Genomic DNA, 23328 nt, shown 5'->3' on the forward strand with positions numbered 1-23328 from the left:
TGGGGGGCGGGTGGGCGACCGGAGGTGCGACAGCTACTTCTGGCGTGGCAGTCCTATGCCTCTCTCCTTATGGATGAGGCTCGCCAAGTATGGCTTGCAATGCGCAGCAGAATTTATCAATGGGGTGACAAGTCGAGCAAGATGCTGCATCGGCTCTGCCAGGGTGTTTTTTCTCCCCAGGTCCTCCCAGGGGTGCTAGATGAGAAGGGAGTGCCGATCATTGACCCTATGACCATAGCGGAGAGTTTCGCTGCCTACTACGCGGATTTATATGCCCCTAGGGAGTGCCTATCGGAGGCAACGGTGGTCAAGTTTATTGAGGATCTCCCGCCCAGAGCAGTGTCCGACGAGACACGCCAACAGCTGGAACTCCCCCTCTCGGAGGAGGAACTGAGTAAGGCCCTAGGTGAGCTCAATTCGGGGAAAGCACTGGGACCCAATGGGTTCACCAGCGAGTTCCATCGTCGATACAATTTACAACTAGCATCTTATTATCGGGCGGCGGTGGAGGCCGATCGGCTCCCATAGGACTGGCGACATGCAGAGGTGGTGGTGTTCCATAAGCCTGGTCGGCCTTCGGAACAATATGCTTCATACCGCCCTATTTCCCTCCTCAATGTTGAGGCCAAGGTTTTGGCCAAGGCCCTGGCTAATCGCCTCCTGCCTCATATTTCGGCTTTGGTCCACCCGGACCAGGCCGGGTTCATGCCCCAAAGGGCGACGCGACACAACATAAGGCAGGCACACGTAGCACTGGCGGCGGTTCGACAGACGAGGGAGCCGGCGGCACTCCTACTGGCGGACATGGACAGGGCATTTGATTCTCTGAGCTGTGTTTAATTGTTTGCCCTCCTTCGCCGGATTAATCTCGGCCCTCGGTTCCTGTCGTATGTGATGCTCTTGTATATCGAACTGACAGCCTTGGTCCGCGTGGCGGGAGCGGTCTCGTCCAGCTTCCCCATTCAACGGGGTACTAGACAGGGGTGCCCCCTGTTGCCCTATCTCTTCGCCCTCGCCATGGAGCCATTGGCGGCTTGGGTGTGTATAGATGCACAGTTGAAGGGATTTGAGTGGGCCCCTGGCCTATCGGACAGGATAGCATTATATGCTGATGATGTCCTCTTCTTTTTAACAGCATTGGACAGGTCGGGCCGCGCATACTGGAGATAATGCAAATTTTCGGGGAAACGTCCGGGCTGTATATGAACCCCCGCAAGTCCACACTGTGGGTCTTGGGTACTCGGGTGAGAGTGGGCGCGTGGGCATCTGCGCTACAGGTAGCGGAAGGAGGACTTAAATACCTGGGAGTTTTCTCGTCGGAGGTGCCGGAGATATCGTGGAAGCGGAACTTGGCACCGGTGTGGGAACGCGTCCGTGCAGATATCACGCTGACTATATATGGTAGATCGGCGATCTTTAAGATGGTTGCGCTCCCCCGCTTGCTCTATCAATTACAGAATCACCCGTACCCGATCGTGCCTCGCTGGTTCCGACTGGTGAATTCGGTGCTAGGCCGGTTTCTATGGGGGCAGGGGGGCGGTGCGTGTGGCGTTGCGCATGTGCTTTCTCTCCACCTACTGTGGAGGTCTGGCGACCTCATATATGCTTTCATACTACCAGGCCTCACACCTGATAGTCCTCAACGAGTGGTGGTATGGAGACCGGGGGGACCCGGCTTATGCATTGGAGAGGCACCTAATGGGGCGTTACACTCTCCACACAATCCTCTACTCGGCGACGCTGCGGAGTGCGCTGCCGCCGGTGTCCAATGTAGTCTTCCAGATCTGGCGACAGTCTCTAAGAAGAATGGGGTGGTGGAATACACTGACGGGGGAAACTCCTCTGTGGCACAATGGGCGCCTGCCAGAACTGGCGGCACTACAAGGTTTTAGCGGATGGGATGCCATCGGCATTTCCAGCCTGGGTGACGTGATGCGGAATGGGTCCCTTAAATCATTCCGGGATCTGCAGGAAGGATTTTGCATGCCTCGGACACAGTTCTACCGGTACCTCCAGCTCCGTCATGCGCTTGCCCCCAGCCTGGAGGGTCTCGCCTCCATTCCCGAGTCTAGCCCGTTGGAGGCGAAGGTCTTCATGGGTGATCTCGTAACCAAAAAGATTTCCCGGATATATCAGCCCCTGGTCACCCACAGTGTGCCTCCATTGGACAAGCTACGGAGGGTGTGGGAGGATAATGTGGGTACGTTTGAGAAGGAGGATTGGAGGGAGGCCCTAGCTGCCCCTCGGGGAGCGGCCATAGCGATGCGCCTCCGCCTCATCCAATTCAAGTACCTTCACCGGGTTTACTATCCTCGGGTTCGACTGTATCAGGCGGGCCTGGCTGCCTCCCCAGAATACCTCAGGTGTGGTGGGGCGGAGGGCACATTCCTGCATATGGTCTGGCAATGTTCGTCGCTGGATCGTTTCTGGAGGGGAGTCTTCTCTTGTCTGTCTGAGGTCCTGGGGTGGTTGCTCCCGCGCACGCTACAGCTCGCACTACTGCATGTAATGGATGGTATCGGGGGCAATATCTATAAACTGCATCTTATGCAGCTGGGCCTTACGTTGGCGAAATGCGATGTTGCCAGGATGTGGAAGGATACGCGGGCTCCCTCGGTGGCCGCTTGGAAAAATGGCCTGGACTTCTGCATGGGGCTGGAACAGCCCATCTATGTGGCCCGAGGTTGTCCACGTAAGCATTACAAAATATGGAAGCGGTGGGCGGACTATAGGGGGCCTGTGGATGGAGCCTTCAACTGCGACGGAGGATCTCCTAGTGGGATGAGGGTAGGGATAGGGTGTTTGGGTCTGATACCTGGGGGGTTGCCTGGGGTGTGTGTGTGTGACGGGTAGATCGTCTGTTTCTTTCCCCTTTTGGTCCTTGATTATTGGCGGGTGGGCGGTCATCAGTGGGAATTGCGCAACTTGGGGGGGGGAGTTGGGGGGAGTGGGGTAGATATCCGCGACGACATTCAAGGTCAAAGATTGTGTTTGTTTTGTTTATAAAAAAGTCAATTGCGGTCCTACCAATGTATAACCTGATGCTGCAGTGGCCTCTGGGGTACAGAGCCCTGCGTATATTGTGCAACTGACAATAAAAATCTGTTTTTAAAAAAAATCATATATTTAATTTTAAAAACTTGTACTTTTTCTAAAGTTTAAAATGTTTTTAATTACGTGTAAGATTTTTTTAATCAATATTAATATATAATTTATCACTTAAAAAATAAAAATATATATAAGTTTAAGTGTTGAATAAAGTAAATTTATTTAACATTAATCCCAATAGGGTGTTACTTTAATTCCTGGCCTTCATTATTTTCTATGGGAGTGTGTACAGAAGTACCAGGGGTTGGCCATGCATGGTGTGTGACTTATTCTAGGATTGAGTACATTTGCCTGTTGTAATACTTTTAAGGCTGTAGTAACTTTAGATGGGTATTTTCTGGACTAAATTGTGCTATTTGTTTGTGGAAATGTACTTTTATTAGCATGTCCCTCCCAAACCCCTCAGTATATTGTGCTAAACCCTCTCTCCTTTAGTAGTAATAATTCCTCTTTTCTCCACCACTCTCCAGCCCCTTTTACATTTACTACTAAACCATATACCAACATGTGTGGAGTTCTCTGCTCAGGAAGGACAGGAGTTGCATAGACAATGGCTGTAGATTTGTGAATTGCATTTTGTAGTCCCTGAGTAGTACTACTGCATTACTACTTTATGGACTATGAAATGCAGTTTTGTCATCGGGTCCATTGTGTGCAGGCTGGCAAGGAGTTTTACAGAGAATGGCATCGAATTTACAGTGTACAAGCAGAAACTAGGTCAAACACCTAGGAGTTTCAACCTTCAGAACAACAATATTGGTAGCATTTTAACCCCTTCCATGCTGCGCAGATTCCGCCGCTGTGCTGACGGAATCTTGCGCGGGCGTGGTCATGACGGAACGGTTCCGTCATGAGCACAGCTCAACCGTGGCTCATGACGGAACCGTTCCGTCATGAGCACCGAAGGGGTTAATGCAGGTTTGCAGAGCCCAGATGCAATAGGTGTAAGAAATTGGGTCATTATTTGAGGGTGGTAAGTACCCACATCAAGTATGAATCATAATGCTGGTCTGGGTGAAAAGACCGGAAATTATCACGCTATTAGCTATGGCTCAGAGCTGACAGGCTTAACTTAAAGGCAATGTGTAAAGTATTTATGCAGTACTAAAACAGTAATAAAGTTGAAATGCAAAACAATAAAAATCCCAAAATGAACTAAAAAAAAAAAATAATATGTAAAAACACAAATGACACCAAAATGATAAAATAAATCTAATAACGTGGACTGGAGATATGAATTTTGTACTTTTTAAGTAGAAATTACACCAGGAAGCCGAAAGTGCTAATGATAGTCAATGGTTGCTATAGAACAGGACGTAGGTACAGTTTGACGCTGACGGCAGAGCTTTGGTCAGATACACTAGCAAGGTTCATCCTGGTCCAAGATTTTACCTTCTTTTAAGTCCCAATCCACCACACAAGTATATTCCCAAAGCCCACAGGGCCTTAGGAGAAGCACTTAGAGACTCAGCGAGTGTCAGGCAGAGGCCACAGCAGGATCTAGTCCAGGTCCAGTGGCCACTGGGCAGTTGCAGAAGAAGCCTGGTACAGCTTCTTGTATCCCTGTAGTTTGAACAGGAGGTCAGCCTTATGACTCTTGGAGTCCGCTCTTTTGTCCTGGGTACATGAGGGACAGAAGGTCCAGTCTTCTGGACCCTTCTCATGTCTCAGACAGCAGGCTCAGTCCTCTTCTTATCTTCCACATATCTATGAGTGTTATGAAGTGGGTACCTGGTGAGGCCACATTTATGCCTGACACAACCATGCCTGACCCCTGGAGACACCCAACACATGGGGTAAAGAAGTGCACCCTCAATGTCATACATAAAACACCATGATTGTCTGTGGCTCGGATCTATAACTTGGGTTCAGGGCCTTTAACAACCGGTATAGCCATCACCAGCAGGCTATAAGGCTACAATAAAAATCTCCAAAAGAGGCATGCCTGAGATCTGTAGCATCTTTCTACTTTTCTGAAAAATTCTACTACGGCATGTCAATGGGTAAACAGACAGTGAAGTGTGAAGGTCTACCACATGTTGGTTACCCTGTTCCACCTGACAGGGCTTTAAGTCGGAAGGAAAAACTGGGGTGGGGGGGGGTCTCTCAAAGAAGCATGGCCGATGTAATTAAGAGCGTAGCTTAAAACAAGTAAGATGAAAATCTGTGCTAAGCATAGTGTGCTGCCCGACTGGCATTTTGCTGCCTCTGCCTTTGCATCCCGATGTATGTGTATGTTACAAGTAACATTACACCTACAACAAGTCAAAACTTTTGGCTTTGTCAATGGCTGGTAATTGACTAAGATAAAAGAAGAATTGGCATAGCCAATAGGTCTCGCCTTTGGGACCTTATAAGTGTTTAGCCAAGCAACGGTTGATATTGTTGCACCAAGGATATTGTGCTGCATAACTAAATACTTATAAGGTCCCAAAAGCGAGACCTATTGGCTATGCCAATTCTTGTTTTGATTTTTTTTTTTTTTTTTAGAGGGCCTGCCAACTACTGTTTGCTTCCAGGTTGCTCCTTTTACACAATGCATTTTTGGAAAGGTTTTTTTATTTTTATTCATCGTTCCAAGATCAGTGCCTACCATAATGGATTGGTAAATATAAAAAATAAACACAATGGAGGATCTCCCATTTCGTATGTATGCGCATGAGTTGTGATGCGCGCATGTACATGTGTCATTATAGCTGTGAGGGTAAAATACGCTTTTAGCTTTTGTTTCCAATGCTGCACTACATATGCAAAAAGTATTGGCAAAGACAATAGGTCTACATTGACAAACAAAAGGCGAGACAATTGTCTTTGCCAACCCTTGTTTTTTGTTTTTTAAAAAGCCTTGGAAGAACATCAGCAAATTGTGCTGGGCAGCAAGTTCGAAATATGGTCAGCAGAGTGCGCTGTCAGCAGTGCTAAGGAGTCAGCGAGGAAGCTGAAAACACACGTATCTCCTGAATACGGTCAGTGTTAAGTCCCTGTGACCAGGGTGCAAGGCTGCAAGCAGAGGGTAAAATTATCTCAAAGCGAGCAGGCTTGTGAAAGATCAGAGGAGCCCGCGGACACTACAGATGCTTATATAGTCGTTGACACTGGGGAAATGTGCAGAGTGTGTGAGGGAGATTGAGGTGAAAAGGGCAGTAGAGAGAGTGAAGTGGGTGAGGGGAGGAGAGAGAGATGAAGAGGGGATCTAGAGAGACTGGAGTATGGACGCGGAAGCATAGCTGCCAAAGTTTCAGATTGCTATGTGTGACATTTTCATAATGTAAGAGTAATTATGAGTGACATTTCAACAACTATGAGTGACACTTTCTTGCGCGCAAAATCAAGCAATAAAGACGAGGGAAACATATACATATCAGAAATTACACCCATTTGAGCAAAGTGACTGCACCAGGAAAGGCACATTTTCCCAGCATAGGAAGTCAGCGCCACGGTAGTAGATCATGAATAACAGCATAGCTGCCATGTTTTAAGATTGGGCATGTATGGCATTTCCATTGTTTGTTCTTGTTGGGTTTGAGGCGGCTTTTGGATAAAGAGGAAACAAGTGCAGGTTTGGTGGGTGTGAAGGAGGAAAAGTTGTGGGGGAGGAAAAGTTGCAGGCTGCTACGGGGACCACTGTGGTGATGTTTTGGGTGCACCGCTTCTCAGCACAACAGCTGGTCTGATGTTCTGCATTTTGTCTACAGAAGACAAAGCCAAATTTAGCGCAAACCCCTTGGGTGTGGTGGTGGCAGTTGTTGTGCATGAGGGTAAAACGAACATTTCGGCTACCAAGAAAAGTTCACAGGGACTGTTAATGATTTCTCCTACCATTCCTGAAGTTTTCAGTCAACAGGTGTGACCTTGTTGTGACCTTTGGCCGGCTGGAGTGACTCTGTGGTGCGCTCTGGGGCGGGTGCATTATTAAGTACAGATGCAACCCACATTAGCACACACACACAAGCCATTTGCACTCACGTTTAATTGTCCATTAGAGGCCATTCTCCGCCCAGCCCATACAGGCGCTGAGAGGGGACTCCACTCTGCACCCATTGATCGTAACCGACTTCCCTCTGCGGATCCAGTCCTTTTAGACTTTACCACCAGCTTAATGTAGATGTTTTTCTTGGGCTTGACACGCAAGCAATCATGCCTAAAATAAATACAGGGAGATATGTCGAAAGGCCGGTTTGCCAGACGAAGACTGTGAAAAGCCGGTGGAGCTGTGTGAGAGTTAGTAACGTTAGCCATACCTGTCAACAACCACTGCTGCCCTCAGAGAGGTGCGCACTTCCAACTCATGAGTGGTATCTTGTCGCTCACTTTCCCTAGGGCAATAATCTTTTGTTTATCTACTTGTTACCAAACTGTTTCGACTCTATTGTAAAACGCTCCCGGCCTAGCCTGCGCTATATAAAATCATTTTAAAAAAAAGACAAATATCTGGCAGTCGCGCAGTGCTGAGAGTTCTCTTTAGACCAACGTGGTCAATGCACTTCTGAGTGGCATTGCACTGCAAATGAGTGAAACTGACAGTGATATTGAAAAAGCTAAAATACAAGAAACTTCAAACTATTGAGCAGTGATAAGGTTTAAAATTACTTGAAACTAATGCAAAACTCCTGAAACCCACTTTCTGAGTTGATCATTATATAAAACAGTCGAGGCACCATTGTTCATCTCAAGTAAGTAACTCTGCTGCATCAGCCAGTATAGGCAGCGCTGAAGAAGACGAGTTTTGCATATGTCACACTCCGTCCATTTAAGCTTGCTGACAGAATTATTTTTTATCTGAACAAATAACATGAGTTTGACCCAGCACACCCACGCTCGCCCGACAGGCCCACAAACAGACTAAAATAATAACCCCGGCCGGCCCGCCCATCCAGCAGTGAGAGGCAGAGAGGAAGGAGTGGAGTTACAAGTGATGGAGACTGTAGGAAAAGAGCTGTGGCAGAGCATGTGGAAATGAGGCAGGGTCTGTGCTCTCTAACATGCGCTCATTACTGAGGTGTTCAGATGTCAGCAGGCCGAGGTTGTGTAAGCACAAGTGTGCCCAGCCTGGCCCTGCCGGTGACACTGGAAGACGGATCGTGCGCTAGAAGTGGCCCCAAGACAAGCAGTGGAAAGAAAAACAAGCACTTTTGCTGGTGCTGGCATCCACCTTGCGGAAGCAAGCAGCCGCGCACGGACCATCTGTTTTCAATTAGCGCCCGCGCAGCTGCTCGCTCCCGCAAGGTGGATGCCAGCACAAGCACGAGTGCTTGAAATGAGCTGGCTGATTCCTAAAGGTCACTCCTAGAGCAGCGCCACGCACTACGCTCTAGGCGAGACCTAAAAAGCAGCAACTATGGCTCCGTTGCATATAATATGGAAAATGCTTCCGATCTGAAATGATGAGACTGCAAGTACTATAACGAGTGTCTTTGAAGTTACATCAAAGTCAGTGAAGGATGGTACTACTGCAGAGTTAAGATTTTTTTCTTCACTGAGGGTGAGGGCAAAAATGGAGAGCCCGATAGGGACCCGTCTCAGCACCTGCTTTTTAGAACGAACAGGACCCGGCCCACTTAAAGCCCTGCCACCTAACATTCAGAACCTCTGCAGACATACACCCAGACAGAAATCTGTGTCCACTTAATACTTGACTGTTGGCCAATAGTGACCTTACTTTGAGGGGTGGCAAGAACTGACATTTATACCTCATATGTCCCAGAACTGCACTCCATAATGACTACTTGTGCACGGTCATGTGATGTGTTGTGAATGGTATAAATCAGCCTGGTAAGAATAGGTGCCTATCTTACAAATATGTCAAAGTATCCTGCGGTATCTGTGATACTGAGTGACTGGCGTGCCTGAAAAGTAACTGCATGTGTTAATGCCTGTCTTTACATGCATGTGTCAGCGAGGTTTGACATACGCGCATGTCTCGCTTACCCCGGTTATCACAGATAGCTGTGGTTCCGCTCCACTTTCCATTGGCCATGCAGGTCCTCTCCACGGAGCCTCTCAGGCTGTACCCATCATAGCATTCAAAGGTCAGGGTGGTGTTAATAGAGTAAGTCGATGCTTGTGGTAAAAAATCACCATACTCAAACTTTAACGGTTTCGGGCACAAGATTTCTGAAAGAAAAATGTGTTTTTTATAAAAATATTTATAAAATTAGTTTTTATATATCCACATCAATTTTTAGTCTGGTTTATAAAAACTCATTCCATAACTTGCAGGCCTCCACTAGAAACAGGACAGAGCTGCTCTAAACAGAAGAGTATTTCTCATCTAGATGTGAGTGATTTTCTGATTATCCCAGGAAGGAAATCTTTTGTGGCTTTCCATATCAGCTATGCATAAGCCAGCTTCTAGATACAGGGCTGCATAGACAGATAGACATAAATACAGCCTGAGACAACAAGTTTGTCTCAAGGAGTTCATAGGATTAACACTGCTCTGACAGGCACCGTAAGGGTCTGCCAAGAGGGAACAGAAGAGGAGAGGACATTTGCCCAGGAAGATTCAGAGAAGAAATGTAGCCTTCAATGAAATCACTGCTGAGGTTTGAACTGATCCCTGTATGCTACAAAGTGCAAAGTGAAGGCTTATCTACAAAGATCAGATTACAGAAAAGTCGTCCAAGTTTTGGTCTTGTTGCATCTCGACAGAGACAACACCCTGCTACCGAGTTTTGTATAATACAACACCCCTCATCAAACATCAGAATGACACTCTCTCTCTCTCTCTCTCTCTCTCCTCTCTCTCCTCTCTCCTTTCGCCTCTCTCTATCTCTCGCTCTCTCTCTCTCTCTCTCTCCTCTCTTTCTCTCTCTCTCCTCTCTCTCTCTCTCCTCTCTCTCTATCTCTCTCTCCCCTCTCTATCTCTCGCTCTCTCTCTCTCTCTCTCTCTCTCTCTCCTCTCTCTATCTCTCTCTCTCCTCTCTCTATCTCTCTCTCTCCCCTCTCTATCTCTCGCTCTCTCTCTCTCTCTCTCTCTCTCTGTCTCTCTCCTCTCTCTATCTCTCGCGCTCTGTCTCCTCTCTCTCTCCCTCTCTCTGTGTGTCTCTCTCCTCTCTCTCTCCTCTCTCTATCGCTCTCTCCTCTCTCTCTCCTCTGTCTCTATCTCTCTCTCTCTCCCTCTCTCCCTCTCTCTCTCTTATCTCTCTCTCTCTCCTCTCGCCTCTATCTCTCTCTCTCTCCTCTCTCCCTCCTCTCTCTCCCTCTCTCTCTGTCCTCTCTCTATCTATCTATCTCTCTCTCTCTCTCTCTCTCTCTCTCTCTCTCTCTCTCTCCTCTCGCCTCTATCTCTCTCTCTCTCCTCTCTCCCTCCTCTCTCTCCCTCTCTCTCTGTCCTCTCTCTATCTATCTATCTATCTATCTATCTCTCTCTCTCTCTCTCTCTCTCTCTCTCTCTCTCCTCTCGCCTCTATCTCTCTCTCTCTCCTCTCTCCCTCCTCTCTCTCCCTCTCTCTCTGTCCTCTCTCTATCTATCTATCTATCTATCTATCTATCTATCTATCTCTCTCTCTCTCTCTCTCTCTTGTCTCTCTCTCTCTCCTCTCGCCTCTATCTCTCTCTCTCTCTCCTCTCTCTCTCTCTCCTCTTTCCCTCCTCTCTCTCTCCCTCTCTCTCTCTCAGAGAACTCCGCTTGCTCCCTCTACCAGCCCACTTTACATTCAAGACCGCCAGTCAACTACAACAGTCCATAATGAATGGCATTCCAGAACAACTTGCACCAGAACAAGCAGATTTTACTACTGAACATCAACAACACTGTGGTACACAACATGGAGGAACAAAATATTGAAAGATAAGTGCGAAATATAGACTTACTATTTTTAACTGCACATCTGCAAACCTTGAAGATATATGTATTGTGTAGGTACATACACGAGGAGTTAGATATTGTCTGTCAGTAGTGTGGTTCGATATCCAGGATGCACACTGCATCCCCAGCAGGAGCGGCCTCGCCCAAGAGCAGAGAGTGCAAAGGGGTGCGGAGCGGGTGGAATGTTCCTTTCTTGCAGCGAAGCTAGCGGCAGATTCCAACCAAACTGAAATAAACCTTTCTGTAGCTTGGGTCATGTTAACGCTATGTCTCGATTCTTTAACTTGCCTCAATCACCCATTTCTCGAAGACACAGAAGCGCCCACAGTACAGACACAGATTGTCCCAGCCCGCCCACATTGGTAGTCCACATTAAACCCGGGTTACCTCTGCAGTGGGCCCGCCGTGTGATCTTGGTCCACTGTCCATTGCTTTCACATGTTCGGCTGAAAACTGGATACGGGTAGAAGCCTTGATTGCAGGAGTACCACAGCACGCTGCCCACATTTGCACCATCGCTCAAGAGGATTTTGCCATTTTTGATTCCATCGGGATCAGCACAGCGGATGGGGCTAGTGGCGCTCTCAGCATCGTGGCCTATTATAGGAGGCAAAGGAGAGGTGGATGAAATGAGGCCTCCTGCGCGCTCCACAGCACCAGCACCGCCATGGATGGCCCTGTCCATGGAAAAGAACTCCCCACTTTTCTCTCTCCATCTTTTGGGGTTGGAGTAAAGGAAGTATTCTGCTTCCACTCCGATCATTGATCCAGCGGATTAGCTTCCTACCTTTTGCTTAGCCTGGAACTTGAATCATGCAGTGCTACCAGTGTTTGTTGTCAATACCTTTATCGTCTTATAAATTCAACAGTGTACTTCTCATAAAACACACAGTAACGTCAACAGTAAATTGGGATTTAATCACATCATATTGACTTCATCTCTCCGTGTCTCAAACTTCTGAAGTGAGGAGAAAAAATGGGATTCAGGAGAGTTTTCCCACAGCTCCTCGTGTAAACAGGGCCTTCCATACATGATCTTCCTTCGTTAGCATATATTCAACCATTATTATTACATCCTATTATTGGTCCCTAGCTACCACTATGATCTCTTCCTATCTATACATTTCTCGATTACATTATTCTGGTTGTAGAAATTTCAATTGTACCAAATGGCTTTATCCATTTAATCCCCTGGAGTTTGGGGTTTTGACTACCCTGTTTTTGGACTTTTACTGTGGGTGAGACTCACTCTCTGCATCACACTTACGGTGAATTTATAGTAAATGGACTCAGAGTTCTAAATGCCAGTGATCGCCTTTTAAGACAAGGCAGCTTCTGTGCAGCTAGGGTAAACGCCTTTGGATGAGTTAAACGCGAACCTGGCGAGCACACGTGTGTGCGGGCTGAGTGTGAAGATTACTGTCTTGTACAGCCTGGTATCTGCACACAGGTAGCCTGTTGCAGAAGTGAAAGTGAGTGGGTATTCATCGTGTAGGACTGTAGTGCTTACTGATAGGTGAAATCTGCAAGAAATTACAGTTTTATGCTACTAAGGCCTATAGGGTCTCGTGAGGTATAGTTCTTAGGATACGCATGCATCCCAAGTAGAGATCCACAGTCCCCTTCATACCGGCTACAATCCTTACGGCACTGATGCCTATAGGGTCTCGTGAGGTATAGTTCTTAGGACACGCATGCATCCCAAGTAGAGATCCACAGTCCCCTTCATACCGGCTACAATCCTTATTGCACTAAGGCCTATAGGGTCTCGTGAGGTATAGTTCTTAGGATACGCATGCATCCCAAGCAGAGATCCACAGTCCCCTTCATCCTGCCTTCAATGCTTCCGGCGCTTTACCTCATAGCTCATAATCAGATTCTAAGCTTTTGTCAGCCCCGTACTGGGCCAGGTTAATTACCTTGCTGACTAGCAGGGGCATTAAAATCCCCCCACACAATGCAGCCATTAGCAGTGCTTGAACCAGATCCTGGCAAAAGGAGGTGGGAAGACCTCTGGAGTCCAACACAGATGGGGTAGGGATAAGGCAGTTGTGCAGCAGTGGCTCCTCCGCAATGGCAGAGGAGAGTCGCCCCACACTGGCTCGAAGCCAGCAGCTGAAAAACAAAACCATATTTTACTGTTTTTTAGGTCTCGCCTTGGCAGCGCTTGCGCTGTCTCGTTGAGACATGCAGTATACACTATAGTGTATATAAGCTTGGTTGTAGGCATGTTAGTCCCTCCTTATGATGGACATTTCTTCATTTGTGTCCTTCCACGGCTATTGCCCCCTTTACTGCACAGACTTTCTTCCAATGCCTTCTCACACCCCCATACTATTGAATTGCCAATGCTTGTTTTATGTGTCTCTGCCAATGCTTGTTTTATGTGTCTCTGCCAATGCTTGTTTTATTTGTCTCTCCCCAAAAAGCTTGTTTTATCTGAGATCTCTGTTTAATTATTTAGGATTAATACAGCCCACACCGCGGACCTTCTTTTAATTATTTATCATTATACAGCCCAAGCCGAGGATCGAACTCTGCTCTCCAGCTTCAACATCGGCAGCTTTATAGGTTACGCCACCGCTGGTCGCTTCAAAACAAGCCCCCTTAAAGAGGTTTATCTTTGTGTCCATTGTGTGCACTATAGTGCCCCTGGGGCAAAAGCAGGGACCTACTAGAGTGCTTCTCTATCAGAATGCACTTTGCGGTCCCCCCGGGGCACAAGCAGGCATCCACTTCAGCATGCCTAAGCAAGCGTGTGATGAGTCGATGCTTGTGTGTATGCTTGCATACGCGAGGCTGCAGGAGTGTACGGATGGCGAATTTCACGATCGCCAGGCAACCCAGGATCTTTTAATTTTTCTGCTGCCCGGGGGTCAGACACTACGGCCGGCACCCGCGCTTTACTTTTAATGTTTAAAGTAAAGCGCCGGTGCCGCGATGCTTGTTCTCACGCGCGCTTTGAAATGCCACGATTCACTAATAAGTCTTCCATTTTAGCAATCTAACTGTTTCAAGTTGGCCAAGTAAGTGCTAATAAACGATATATGTTAATGAGCAATATTTTTTGCAATTGCTCCATTTTGCCCTCTATGGGAAAACGAGCTGCTTCGCCTATTTTGAATACCGACTGGGTTTCTGACATTGCAGGGTAATTTACATAGCCTGTTTGTTAGACTCTGCAAGCTAAATTCAGCTTGTGGTAGTATAATTCCGCGCAGCCGAATTGTAACTGAGTTGCTTAGTCGCGCGTTTACTCTAATACAGCTTTAAATCTACATACACTGGAGCAGACCGTCACGCCTCACCCCGAACTTCCTACACCCCGTCTTACACTATTTTTTTGGTAATTTCTCATGGTGTTGCCCTTCTCCCCTAGACTTGCTCACTTTTTATCTGGCATAACTCACCCTCCTCTCTCTGATGTGGCTCTTAATAGTAGGCATTTTTTCCTTCCACGGCATTTTAACGGTAGAGCAAAGAGGCCCTTTACACGCCGATAAAGCGCTCTCTAAATTACTCCCTTTCTCGGTTTTTAGTTGTTTTTCAAATTCCGTATAATTTCTTTCACCTCCTCAGTCCACGCCCCGTCTCCTTCTCCTCTCTACCCAACATGCCCCATCCCTCCTTCATTCATTTACACCTCCCAACCCCTATTCCCCGATGTGATCCTGGGCACATCTTCTCCATTCTCTCTTCATTACTCTTCACTGCAGAATGTTCGAGTATCTTGTATCCGACAAAACCCGGAATAAAACACAGCATAAAACCCAGTGGTCTGTGCAGGGCCGAGTAATACTAATAATTTAAACCTGTAATGTGTCTGTCGAGCCTGTACACTCTGTTTACAGTGCAAGCACGTAAACACAAAACCATATGTGCACAGTTCCTCCGATAGTTCGCGCTCAACTACAGGTTCTTGAGTGTTCCGAGATTCAAATAAAAGTTGTTTGGGCATGTTTGCTGGCAGAAACTATTCCCTCTCCAGCCCGCACATTGTGACAGCAGGCGCTGGGGGTCTTAAAGTAGCAGCAGTGCACCGCTTTATTTTTTGCCGTCTTCTCGGTGACGCGCACATGCAGATAACAGCCTACGTTACTTCCTCTGCGCAGCAAACATTGTGCATTCGCATATGAATAGATTTGGAAGTCAGCCATCAAGATATATGCCCTGTGTAGTTCACTATAATAATGCACACGCGATAAAAGTGCACAGCAGTTCATTATTTTTATTATGCCCCTAAAATAAAAGCTATTACGACTCAAGCTGCACGTACTGTATATTCCTTGCACGGAAGAAAGGGCAAGCTGGTTTGGGGGCTCGAACCTTTGAACTGATAGAATCACACGCAGGTAACTAACAGGTGCATTAAATCACTGAGTTGTTTGTCTGGCCATGTAATCTGCCCCTTGAAGGTTACAGGGTTTACTTGGATTGGAACCTCTAATTCGAAGGTTACACAAAGACCCATACAACAGATGCCTAAACCCAGTGAGCTATTTTATTAGCATCGGACCCTGGCACCCGTAATTTGCACCCTACGACGAGCTGCAGCAGATTCATTAAGACGCTGAGCTACCTCAAAGGAACAGGATTGTGTGACAGGCGGTTTGTTTCTATGTCTCGCATGTTAATGCACTCCAGTATGTTACTGGGACTGGAACCTGTGACCCAGAGGCGCAACTAGAGCCAAATTTCGGGCAGGGCTGAGCAAAAATTTCGGGGGGGGGGGGGGCTGAACTTTAAGCAATAGGCAGAGTGGAGCTGCAGGGGCTCTTAGAAGGGGTGAAACAACAGCGAGGCCTCATTAACATGCAAATGGTCTTTTAAAGACCTGTGAAGTGCTCGGGTGCGGCTGCTTTATTGCCCGGGAAGGTGTCTCATCCCGGGCTGCCACACACGAGGGGGGGGGGGGGGGGGGGGGGGGGGGGGGGGGTGGGGGGCTGAAGCCCTGTGAGTCCAATGGGTGTTGCGCGCCTGCTGACGTCAGATAGGCGGGAAGGGGGCAGTAAGTAGGGAACCCGGTTCGAATCTCACATCGGCTCACCATCTTGAAATCCTGGGCAAATTATTTAATATCCCAATGCCTAAAAATACACAAAAATGAATTTGTTCTTGTGTCATGCAAGCAAGTAGTGCTGATATAAATTTTATGGCAAGACCGGAGGCTCCTATTATGCTATCTTTTCTTGCATTTATTTCAATAGCAGCAAGATAAGCGTAAAACTACACCCCCCAGAAGGCTGTAGGAGAAAACTACTGGCCAATGGGGGGAACAATAACGAAGAACAAACCAATCAGGTCAGGCCAACCATATAAGGGCCTATCTGACCGCAAGCAGCCCTCTTTTCTTGCTGCTTGCAGTCAGATAAGTCCTTTATTTCATTTCTCCTTCTTAAAATTCTGTTATGCTCAATTGTTTAGCCACATTCAAATGTTTATTATAGCTCTGTTTCCGCTTCGTTTCTCGAGCGTTTTGTATGCTTGGTCTCCGTGGTTACGGCTTCGCTTTTGAATGCGTGTTCCTTTTCCCCCTCGGCCTTAGAATTAACGCGTCTGCTCACACGCGCGCGCTCTGCTTACTTGACCGTTTCTTTCCCTCACGTTGCCTGCCTCGGTGACGCATTGTTTTTTCACCGCTTCCTGCCTCTCTTGAGTAGTTCCCTCACGCTCTCCTCAGCGCTCCTCTGCCTGCTACTAGGACACACCTCCTTAAGCTTTTCCCTCACCGGCAAGCTCGTTGGTACACGCCCCCTTCATTCTTCTGACAGGATTAACCCCTTGTGTGCCAGTTTTTGTTAAAATGGAGATTCCCAGCTCTCCTGAGCTTGATAATGAGGAGAATGCCAATTTTAAATCGGATTTGAGCAATTTTATCAATTCTTCTGTGGAGACTGCTGTTGAACACTCTATGCGGAGAGTGTCAAAGTCCATGGAAAATTCTCTCATCAGTATAATGACCAAAGCTTTGGCCCAGTCTGCGGGGGAAAGCAGAAATCGAAAACTGGTTCCTGCCACTCTTTTACCCAAAAAGGTGTCACAGATGAGCAGCGAGGTTCCCTCGCTCAAGATTGAGGATGTTATTCCTCCCAGGCCTCAGTCAAAGGAGGGGTCTACTTTGACATTTGGCAAAAGTAAAGCCAAGCTCAAACATGTGGAGGTTCCTAAGAAGTTGGTCATTAATACAATCCTGGATACGGATGATGATGATGATTTATGTGACACAGATGAAGACACTCTTTTTGATCTATTTGGCGGTGGCGATTCTTCGCCCAAAAAGCAGAAATTGACGCCGTTCGAGTCTGATCCTATTCTCGACCCTGAGGGAATGCCTATGTTTGACCCTGCGTTAATTAGGCACCCAAATTCTACGGAATGGTTTCCCATTCCCCATGTGGGGGAGTATATTTCTTCAAAACTGCGACATCCCCTAGATAAATCCGTGAGAGCTAAATTAAAATCCGAATGCCCCAAACCTTCTTTGGCCTCTAACATTACGGTCACTCCCACCATCGATCAACCGCTCCTCACCTTCTTTTCTAAGTTCGGTAAAGACCCTCGTAAGGGGGTGGACAGAGCATGGTCCTCTTGTCAGGACAAACTTTTGGATATGGTGGGCCCCCTTGCCCGCATTCTGGATCTGGCAGAGACAGCGCGCTCAGAAGAGCTGGTGTTAAATCCCGAAGAGGTTTCACTTTGGGCCCAACGTACCTTTTGTTTATTGGGCAATGCCAATGCCGCCATTACACATGAAAGACGCAAAGGTCTCCTTATTAAATTGGACCCTAAATTAGCCAATTTGGCTTCTCAGGACCCCGGAGTCAAAGCGGACGGCCTCCTCTTCGGTGATTCTTTGGTCAAGGACTTGTCTAAATTTGTTTCCACTTTTGCCTCTCTCGACAAGGCCCAGCTTTCCATCAAAAAAGTTTTTGCCCCCCGGGTTTTTGGCAGGGCCGGCAGAGGCAGGAACCGCTCTTCCGGCCGTTTTTCCAGTTTCCAAGGTTCCCGAGGCGCCTCCAACGCCGGCTATCAAGAGTACAAGCCGCAGTTCTACCTCCAACGTGGCCGTGGCTTCCGGGGATGTGGCCAGAGGGGCCACAGAGGCAATAACAACAACCCCAGCTTCTCCCAACAAGGTAAGCCTGTCTTCTGGCCCTCCCGTGGGAGGGCGTTTAGCGCTCTTTCTAAGCAAATGGCAAACTTTAACCTCAGACCCTTGGGTTCTCAGTTCTGTCCAAGGCTATCTCATAGAGTTTTACGCTCCTCCTTTCCAGGATACTTTGCCTCCTCCTCGGTTTTTTCCGCCGACGTGTCGCACCTGATCTCTCAAGAAATTCATTCCCTGTTGACAAAGAAAGCTATCCTAAGACTCCCATTCGATCCCTCGGGATTTCTAAGCACACTGTTTCTGGTTCGCAAAAAGAACAAAAAGATGCGTCCGGTTATCAACCTCAAAGTTTTCAATCAGTTTGTTGTTTACAGACATTTCAAAATGGAGACCATTATTCATTTGCGAGACACTCTGCGAGTCAGCGATTGGTTGGTCCGCTTGGACCTTCAAGATGCGTATCTGACAGTTCCTATCCATCCCTCACATTCCAAGTTTCTCCAGTTTCAATGGCTGGACGACACTTATCGGTTTTGTTCGCTCCCCTTCGGACTTTCTTCAGCTCCTTGGTGTTTCAGCAAAATCATGAAGCCTGTGGTGGCTTATCTTCGAGCTTTAGGAATTCGTCTGATTATTTATCTGGACGATATTCTTCTTATGAACGAGAACAAATCAGGTCTCCTGCGGGACCTCCAGGTGACCCAATCCCTTCTGCTCGATCTCGGGTTTCTTATCAATCCAGACAAGTCCATGTTGATTCCCTCTCAAAGTGTGGATTTCCTAGGGTTTCGCGTAGATTCTCCCTCAGCGTCTCTCTTTCTCCCTTCCGAAAAGATCGCAACTATCCGATCAGAAATTTCTCAGGTTCTTTCTCTTCCCCGAATCTCCCTTCGCTCCCTGGCAAGGATCGTGGGGCTTCTCTCCGCTTCCATTCAAGCCATCTTCCCAGGTCCTCTTCATTATCGAGCCCTTCAGCGTTTAAAAATACGACATCTACGTCAGGGGCTGGCTTATTCAGATCTTATCCTCCTAGACCAAGACTCACGCTCCGAACTTCAATGGTGGATAGACCATTTAGATGCGTGGAACGGAAGGACCATCTTCGGCACGGCCCCAGATCTTGTATTAGAATCCGATGCAAGCCTGGCGGGTTGGGGCGCCCGTTGTGGACCAATCTCGACTGGAGGTACATGGTCTCTAGAGGAGTCGTCATTGCACATCAACTGTTTAGAGATGCTTGCAGGCTCCTTTGCAATACAAGGTAAGTTGTTCCATTCTTCTCAGGATGGACAATGTTTCTGCGGTCCGTTACATCAACCGTCTCGGTGGCACAAGATCCAACCCCCTTGCGGAGCTCGCCAAAAGTCTATGGCATTACTGTCTCCTCTACAATCTCTCCCTCCAAGCCGAGTATCTCCCCGGCAATCTCAATTCCGTCGCGGATTGGCACTCTCGGTTTCTCCGGGATTCCAGCGACTGGAGGTTACTTCCCTCCGTGTTTCATTCTCTCTCGCTCAAGTGGGGCCCTTTCTTCATCGACCTATTTGCGTCCCGCCTCAATTCCCAGCTACCTCGCTTTTACAGTTGGCGCCCGGATCCGCTAGCTTTAGCGACCGATGCGTTCCTCCAGGATTGGTCCCTTCATCTCAATTACGCTTTTCCTCCTTTCATTATGATCAACAGGGTTCTTTCCCAGGTTCGACGCCAACAAACGTCTCTAATCCTGGTAGTGCCCTTTTGGCAATCCCAGATATGGTTTCCTTCTCTCCTGGAACTAGCGGTGGACTTTCCGGTCCTTCTTCCTCATTCCACGGATCTTCTTCTGGACCCTCGAGGTTCCCCTCACTCCCTCATTCTAGATCGGTCCCTGACTCTTTCGGCCTGGAAGCTCTCCGGCCTCTCTCTACTGACCAGCTCCTTTCTCAGGAAGCTTCACTCTTTATCAGCCGGGCCTGGGCTCCCGGCACTTCCAGAGCATACAATTCCGCTTGGTCTCTTTGGTCAAGCTGGTGTCTGGAACGGTCTATCGATCCCTTTTCAGCCTCTGTGACTTTCGTAGTTAATTTTCTGGCCTCGGAGGCCAGCGCTGGCAAGTCCTATCGCACGGTGAACCTGTACAGATCAGCCATTTCACTTAACCATCATCCCATCGACAACAAACCAGTTGGATCTCATCCGCTGGTTTGTCGTTTGTTAAGAGGAGTCCTATTTTCCAAACCTCCGTTGGCTAAGTATTCTTCTTTATGGGACGTTAATTTGGTTTTTAAATTGTTTATGGATTGGCCTGACAATGCTGCTCTATCACTGAAAATGTTATCTGCAAAACTTACTATGTTGTTATGTTTAGTCTCAATTAAACGTGTCTCTGATGTTAGGGCTTTAGATCTTTCTTCTAGACAGTATTCTCCTACTGGAGTGTTATTTCAAGTACAGAGACGCACGAAGACAAATTTACAATCAGTGTTTTATCCTTACTTCCCAGCTCAACCGAAATTATGTGTGGGTCGCTGCTTAAAAGCTTATGAGCAAAAATCTGCTGACTTTAGGACTTCTTCCCATACCCAATTGCTCATTTCTTTCCGCAAACCTCACCTTCCTGTTTCTTCTGCTACTCTGGCCCGTTGGGTCCGTTGGATCATGTCTCTTGCGGGCATTGATGCTTCCGTGTTTGGTGCTCATTCTACCAGAGGTGCCATGGCTTCTAAAGCCTTTTGGTCAGGCTCCCGCCTAGAAGATATCCTTAAGTCAGCAGATTGGTCTAACGATAATGTTTTCAAGACCTTCTATTGTAAACCTGTGATTACTGCTTCTTCTCTGGTTGTTGATATGCTTTGAACTAGCATAATAGGAGCCTCCGGTCTTGCCATAAAATGTAGATTTTCCTAATAAGTTATGACGGAAAGTCTTAATTTTATTAAAGACACGGAGGCGAGTATTATCCCTCCACAACAGCTCTAATCTGTTCTGTTTTTCCCCCCCCTTAGGTACTCCAGCGTTACCACCGCCTTCCTCATGAGCCTGGTCCTTCCTCACCTGAGTTCTCGACGTCCACGTCCATCTGTCTGCCTTCATGGTTTCCACAGGATGTTTCGTCCATGGTGTTTATGACTCAAGAACTTTTTACCTGGATATTGACTGTTTACTTACTGTTATTTTTGGTTCCTTTGTTTTCGACTTCTTCATGATTCGCACAAGAAAAGAGGACTGCTTGCGGTCAGATAGGCCCTTATATGGTTGGCCTGACCTGATTGGTTTGTTCTTCGTTATTGTTCCCCCCATTGGCCAGTAGTTTTCTCCTACAGCCTTCTGGGGGGTGTAGTTTTACGCTTATCTTGCTGCTATTGAAATAAATGCAAGAAAAGATAGCATAATACTCGCCTCCGTGTCTTTAATAAAATTAAGACTTTCCGTCATAACTTATTAGGAAAATCTACATTTTGCATTCCTCCAGGTCGAGTTTGCACTAAATAGCCTAGCCCTTCCTTTATTTCTTTTACCAATGAAATTTATTTTGCCAGAATGAGGCTTGGAACGCACTTCTCCTCCCGTGTGACGTGTCTGCCAGCTAGCTACAAGAGCATGCACTGCGCGTCTATCGCTTTCTGCTTCTGTCATTGTATCCAGATATATGATAGAACAGGTGACATTACACCTCCCCCTCCCCCCTCCCGCGAGCCACGACTGTGTTTGTGTGTAAGTTGGGTGTAAACGTTTCCAAAGCATTCCCATTGTTCGTGTCAAGGGGGTAGAAAAATGAACTTCGACATCAGAAAAAAACACATCTGGCACATAACAAAAGTTTGTTAAATGAAGATATGTTTGTGACTCGGCTCCACAGACCCAGAGTGACCGTGCACTTCAATACGATTGGATGTTTGGAAATGTTCACTATCATGGCGCCACTGGCGGTAATCCGCCTTTGGAAGCGGACTGCAGGCTTTGGTACATTAGACGTAGCTGTCTTTCTTACCAGGAATCAGGCCTTACTGGGAGCAGCTTTTATGCACCTGAAAAACCTGTTTCTACGAAGAAAATAATGGATGGATGAAAGCTCTCAGGTGTTTGGCACAGAGCATGGCTAGCGCCTAAAGACCTGCACTGAACACTGTAAAAAATATTTTCACTCGGTCATTGCTCCAGTCTTCAGAAAGCATTTTTGTTCAAAATATTATTGACACAGGATTTGGTGAAAAACTAGGATGCATGCCTAACAGCTAAAGGAAGTGCGTCAGCCACATGACATAGGGTTCGCGTGGTCACTGCACGATGTTGTCATTGTTCGCAGTGATTATGTTTCTCTGTAATGTACAAGCATGATTTGCATAAAACACTGCCTTGTGGCAGGCGCTTCTCACTGCACGCCCAAGGACAACAGCCAAGATTTGAAGTGCAGGCTGTTTAGCTTTACAGAACCTGCTTAACACCCTGCCACAGATTGCATTCCTTTTTTATAGTACATGGTCATATACTTTTACGTGACCATTTAAGTTAAAGTGACAGTTTTTCCCATTTTCTGCTTCCCTGCTGCATCTGAGACTCACAACTGGGAGTGATTGCGTAGAACTATTTAGATGTATCACTTCCATTTTCAATTTCAACAAAATTGCAACGCCCTGATGTGTTTTCAGTGCATATTTTGTTTTATATGGTACATACTTTACATTTTAATTGCTATGCTCGTATTATGTGCTGCTTCTCCTTGTCAGAAGATGTCTTGAAGTTGTAGCATAACTGACTATGGGGCCTTGACTCCAAGTATTGCCTCGAGCCGCAAGTAAAGGCGTACGTGGGCTGTACAGAAATGTCACAGGTCCACACAATCACAGACATGCCCTCTCCTTTTTGTGGCCCCTAACTTTAGTGGCTTCTTTCAGTAAAATAGGTAATCAAGTTTTTATAAAGTGTAAATTTCGCTCCAACCCAGCACAGCGATGTACAGTGCAAAGATTCAAAACACCAAGCATTCAATGAGAAAAGTAAAAAAAATACAAAACAATGTACTCTCTGCCCCACATGCCACCAGTGCCAAATGATTGACAATGAAGAGCAAATTAGATGCGAAGGAGAGGATAGCGGTAAAAATAAATATTGTGAAGGCCTGAACACAATGTCACTTGTTTCTGTTCTATGTGTGATTAGTAAGTTGAGTCTTAGTTTCCAATATGATTTGTCGGATTGAGCAAGTTGTGCTCTGAACAGATAGGTTTAATTTAAAAGAATGCTTGCTGTATGTTCATAACAAATGCAGTTCAGCTGAATGGTCCTTAAGCGGTACAAGCTGAGCAGAGGGGGTTAGTTAACT

At 47.0% G+C, this 23328-nt stretch overlaps 1 protein-coding gene across 2 annotated transcripts in view; it reads right to left on the reverse strand.

Moving 5' to 3' along the window:
* LOC146869629 (complement C2-like) overlaps positions 1-23328 on the reverse strand; it is a 770906-nt gene that overhangs the window by 689591 nt on the left and 57987 nt on the right. For both annotated transcript variants that reach the window (XM_085608924.1, XM_085608934.1), the window contains exons 2-3: positions 11306-11515; positions 9037-9222 (exon numbers count right to left, since the gene is read on the reverse strand). In XM_085608924.1, the coding sequence (XP_085465050.1) occupies positions 9037-9222; positions 11306-11515 (396 nt within the window). The remainder of the gene's footprint in view (positions 1-9036; positions 9223-11305; positions 11516-23328) is intronic.

The sequence above is a fragment of the Triturus cristatus genome, chromosome 1_1 (assembly GCF_964204655.1).
Source record: "Triturus cristatus chromosome 1_1, aTriCri1.1, whole genome shotgun sequence".
Lineage (NCBI taxonomy): Eukaryota > Metazoa > Chordata > Amphibia > Caudata > Salamandridae > Triturus > Triturus cristatus.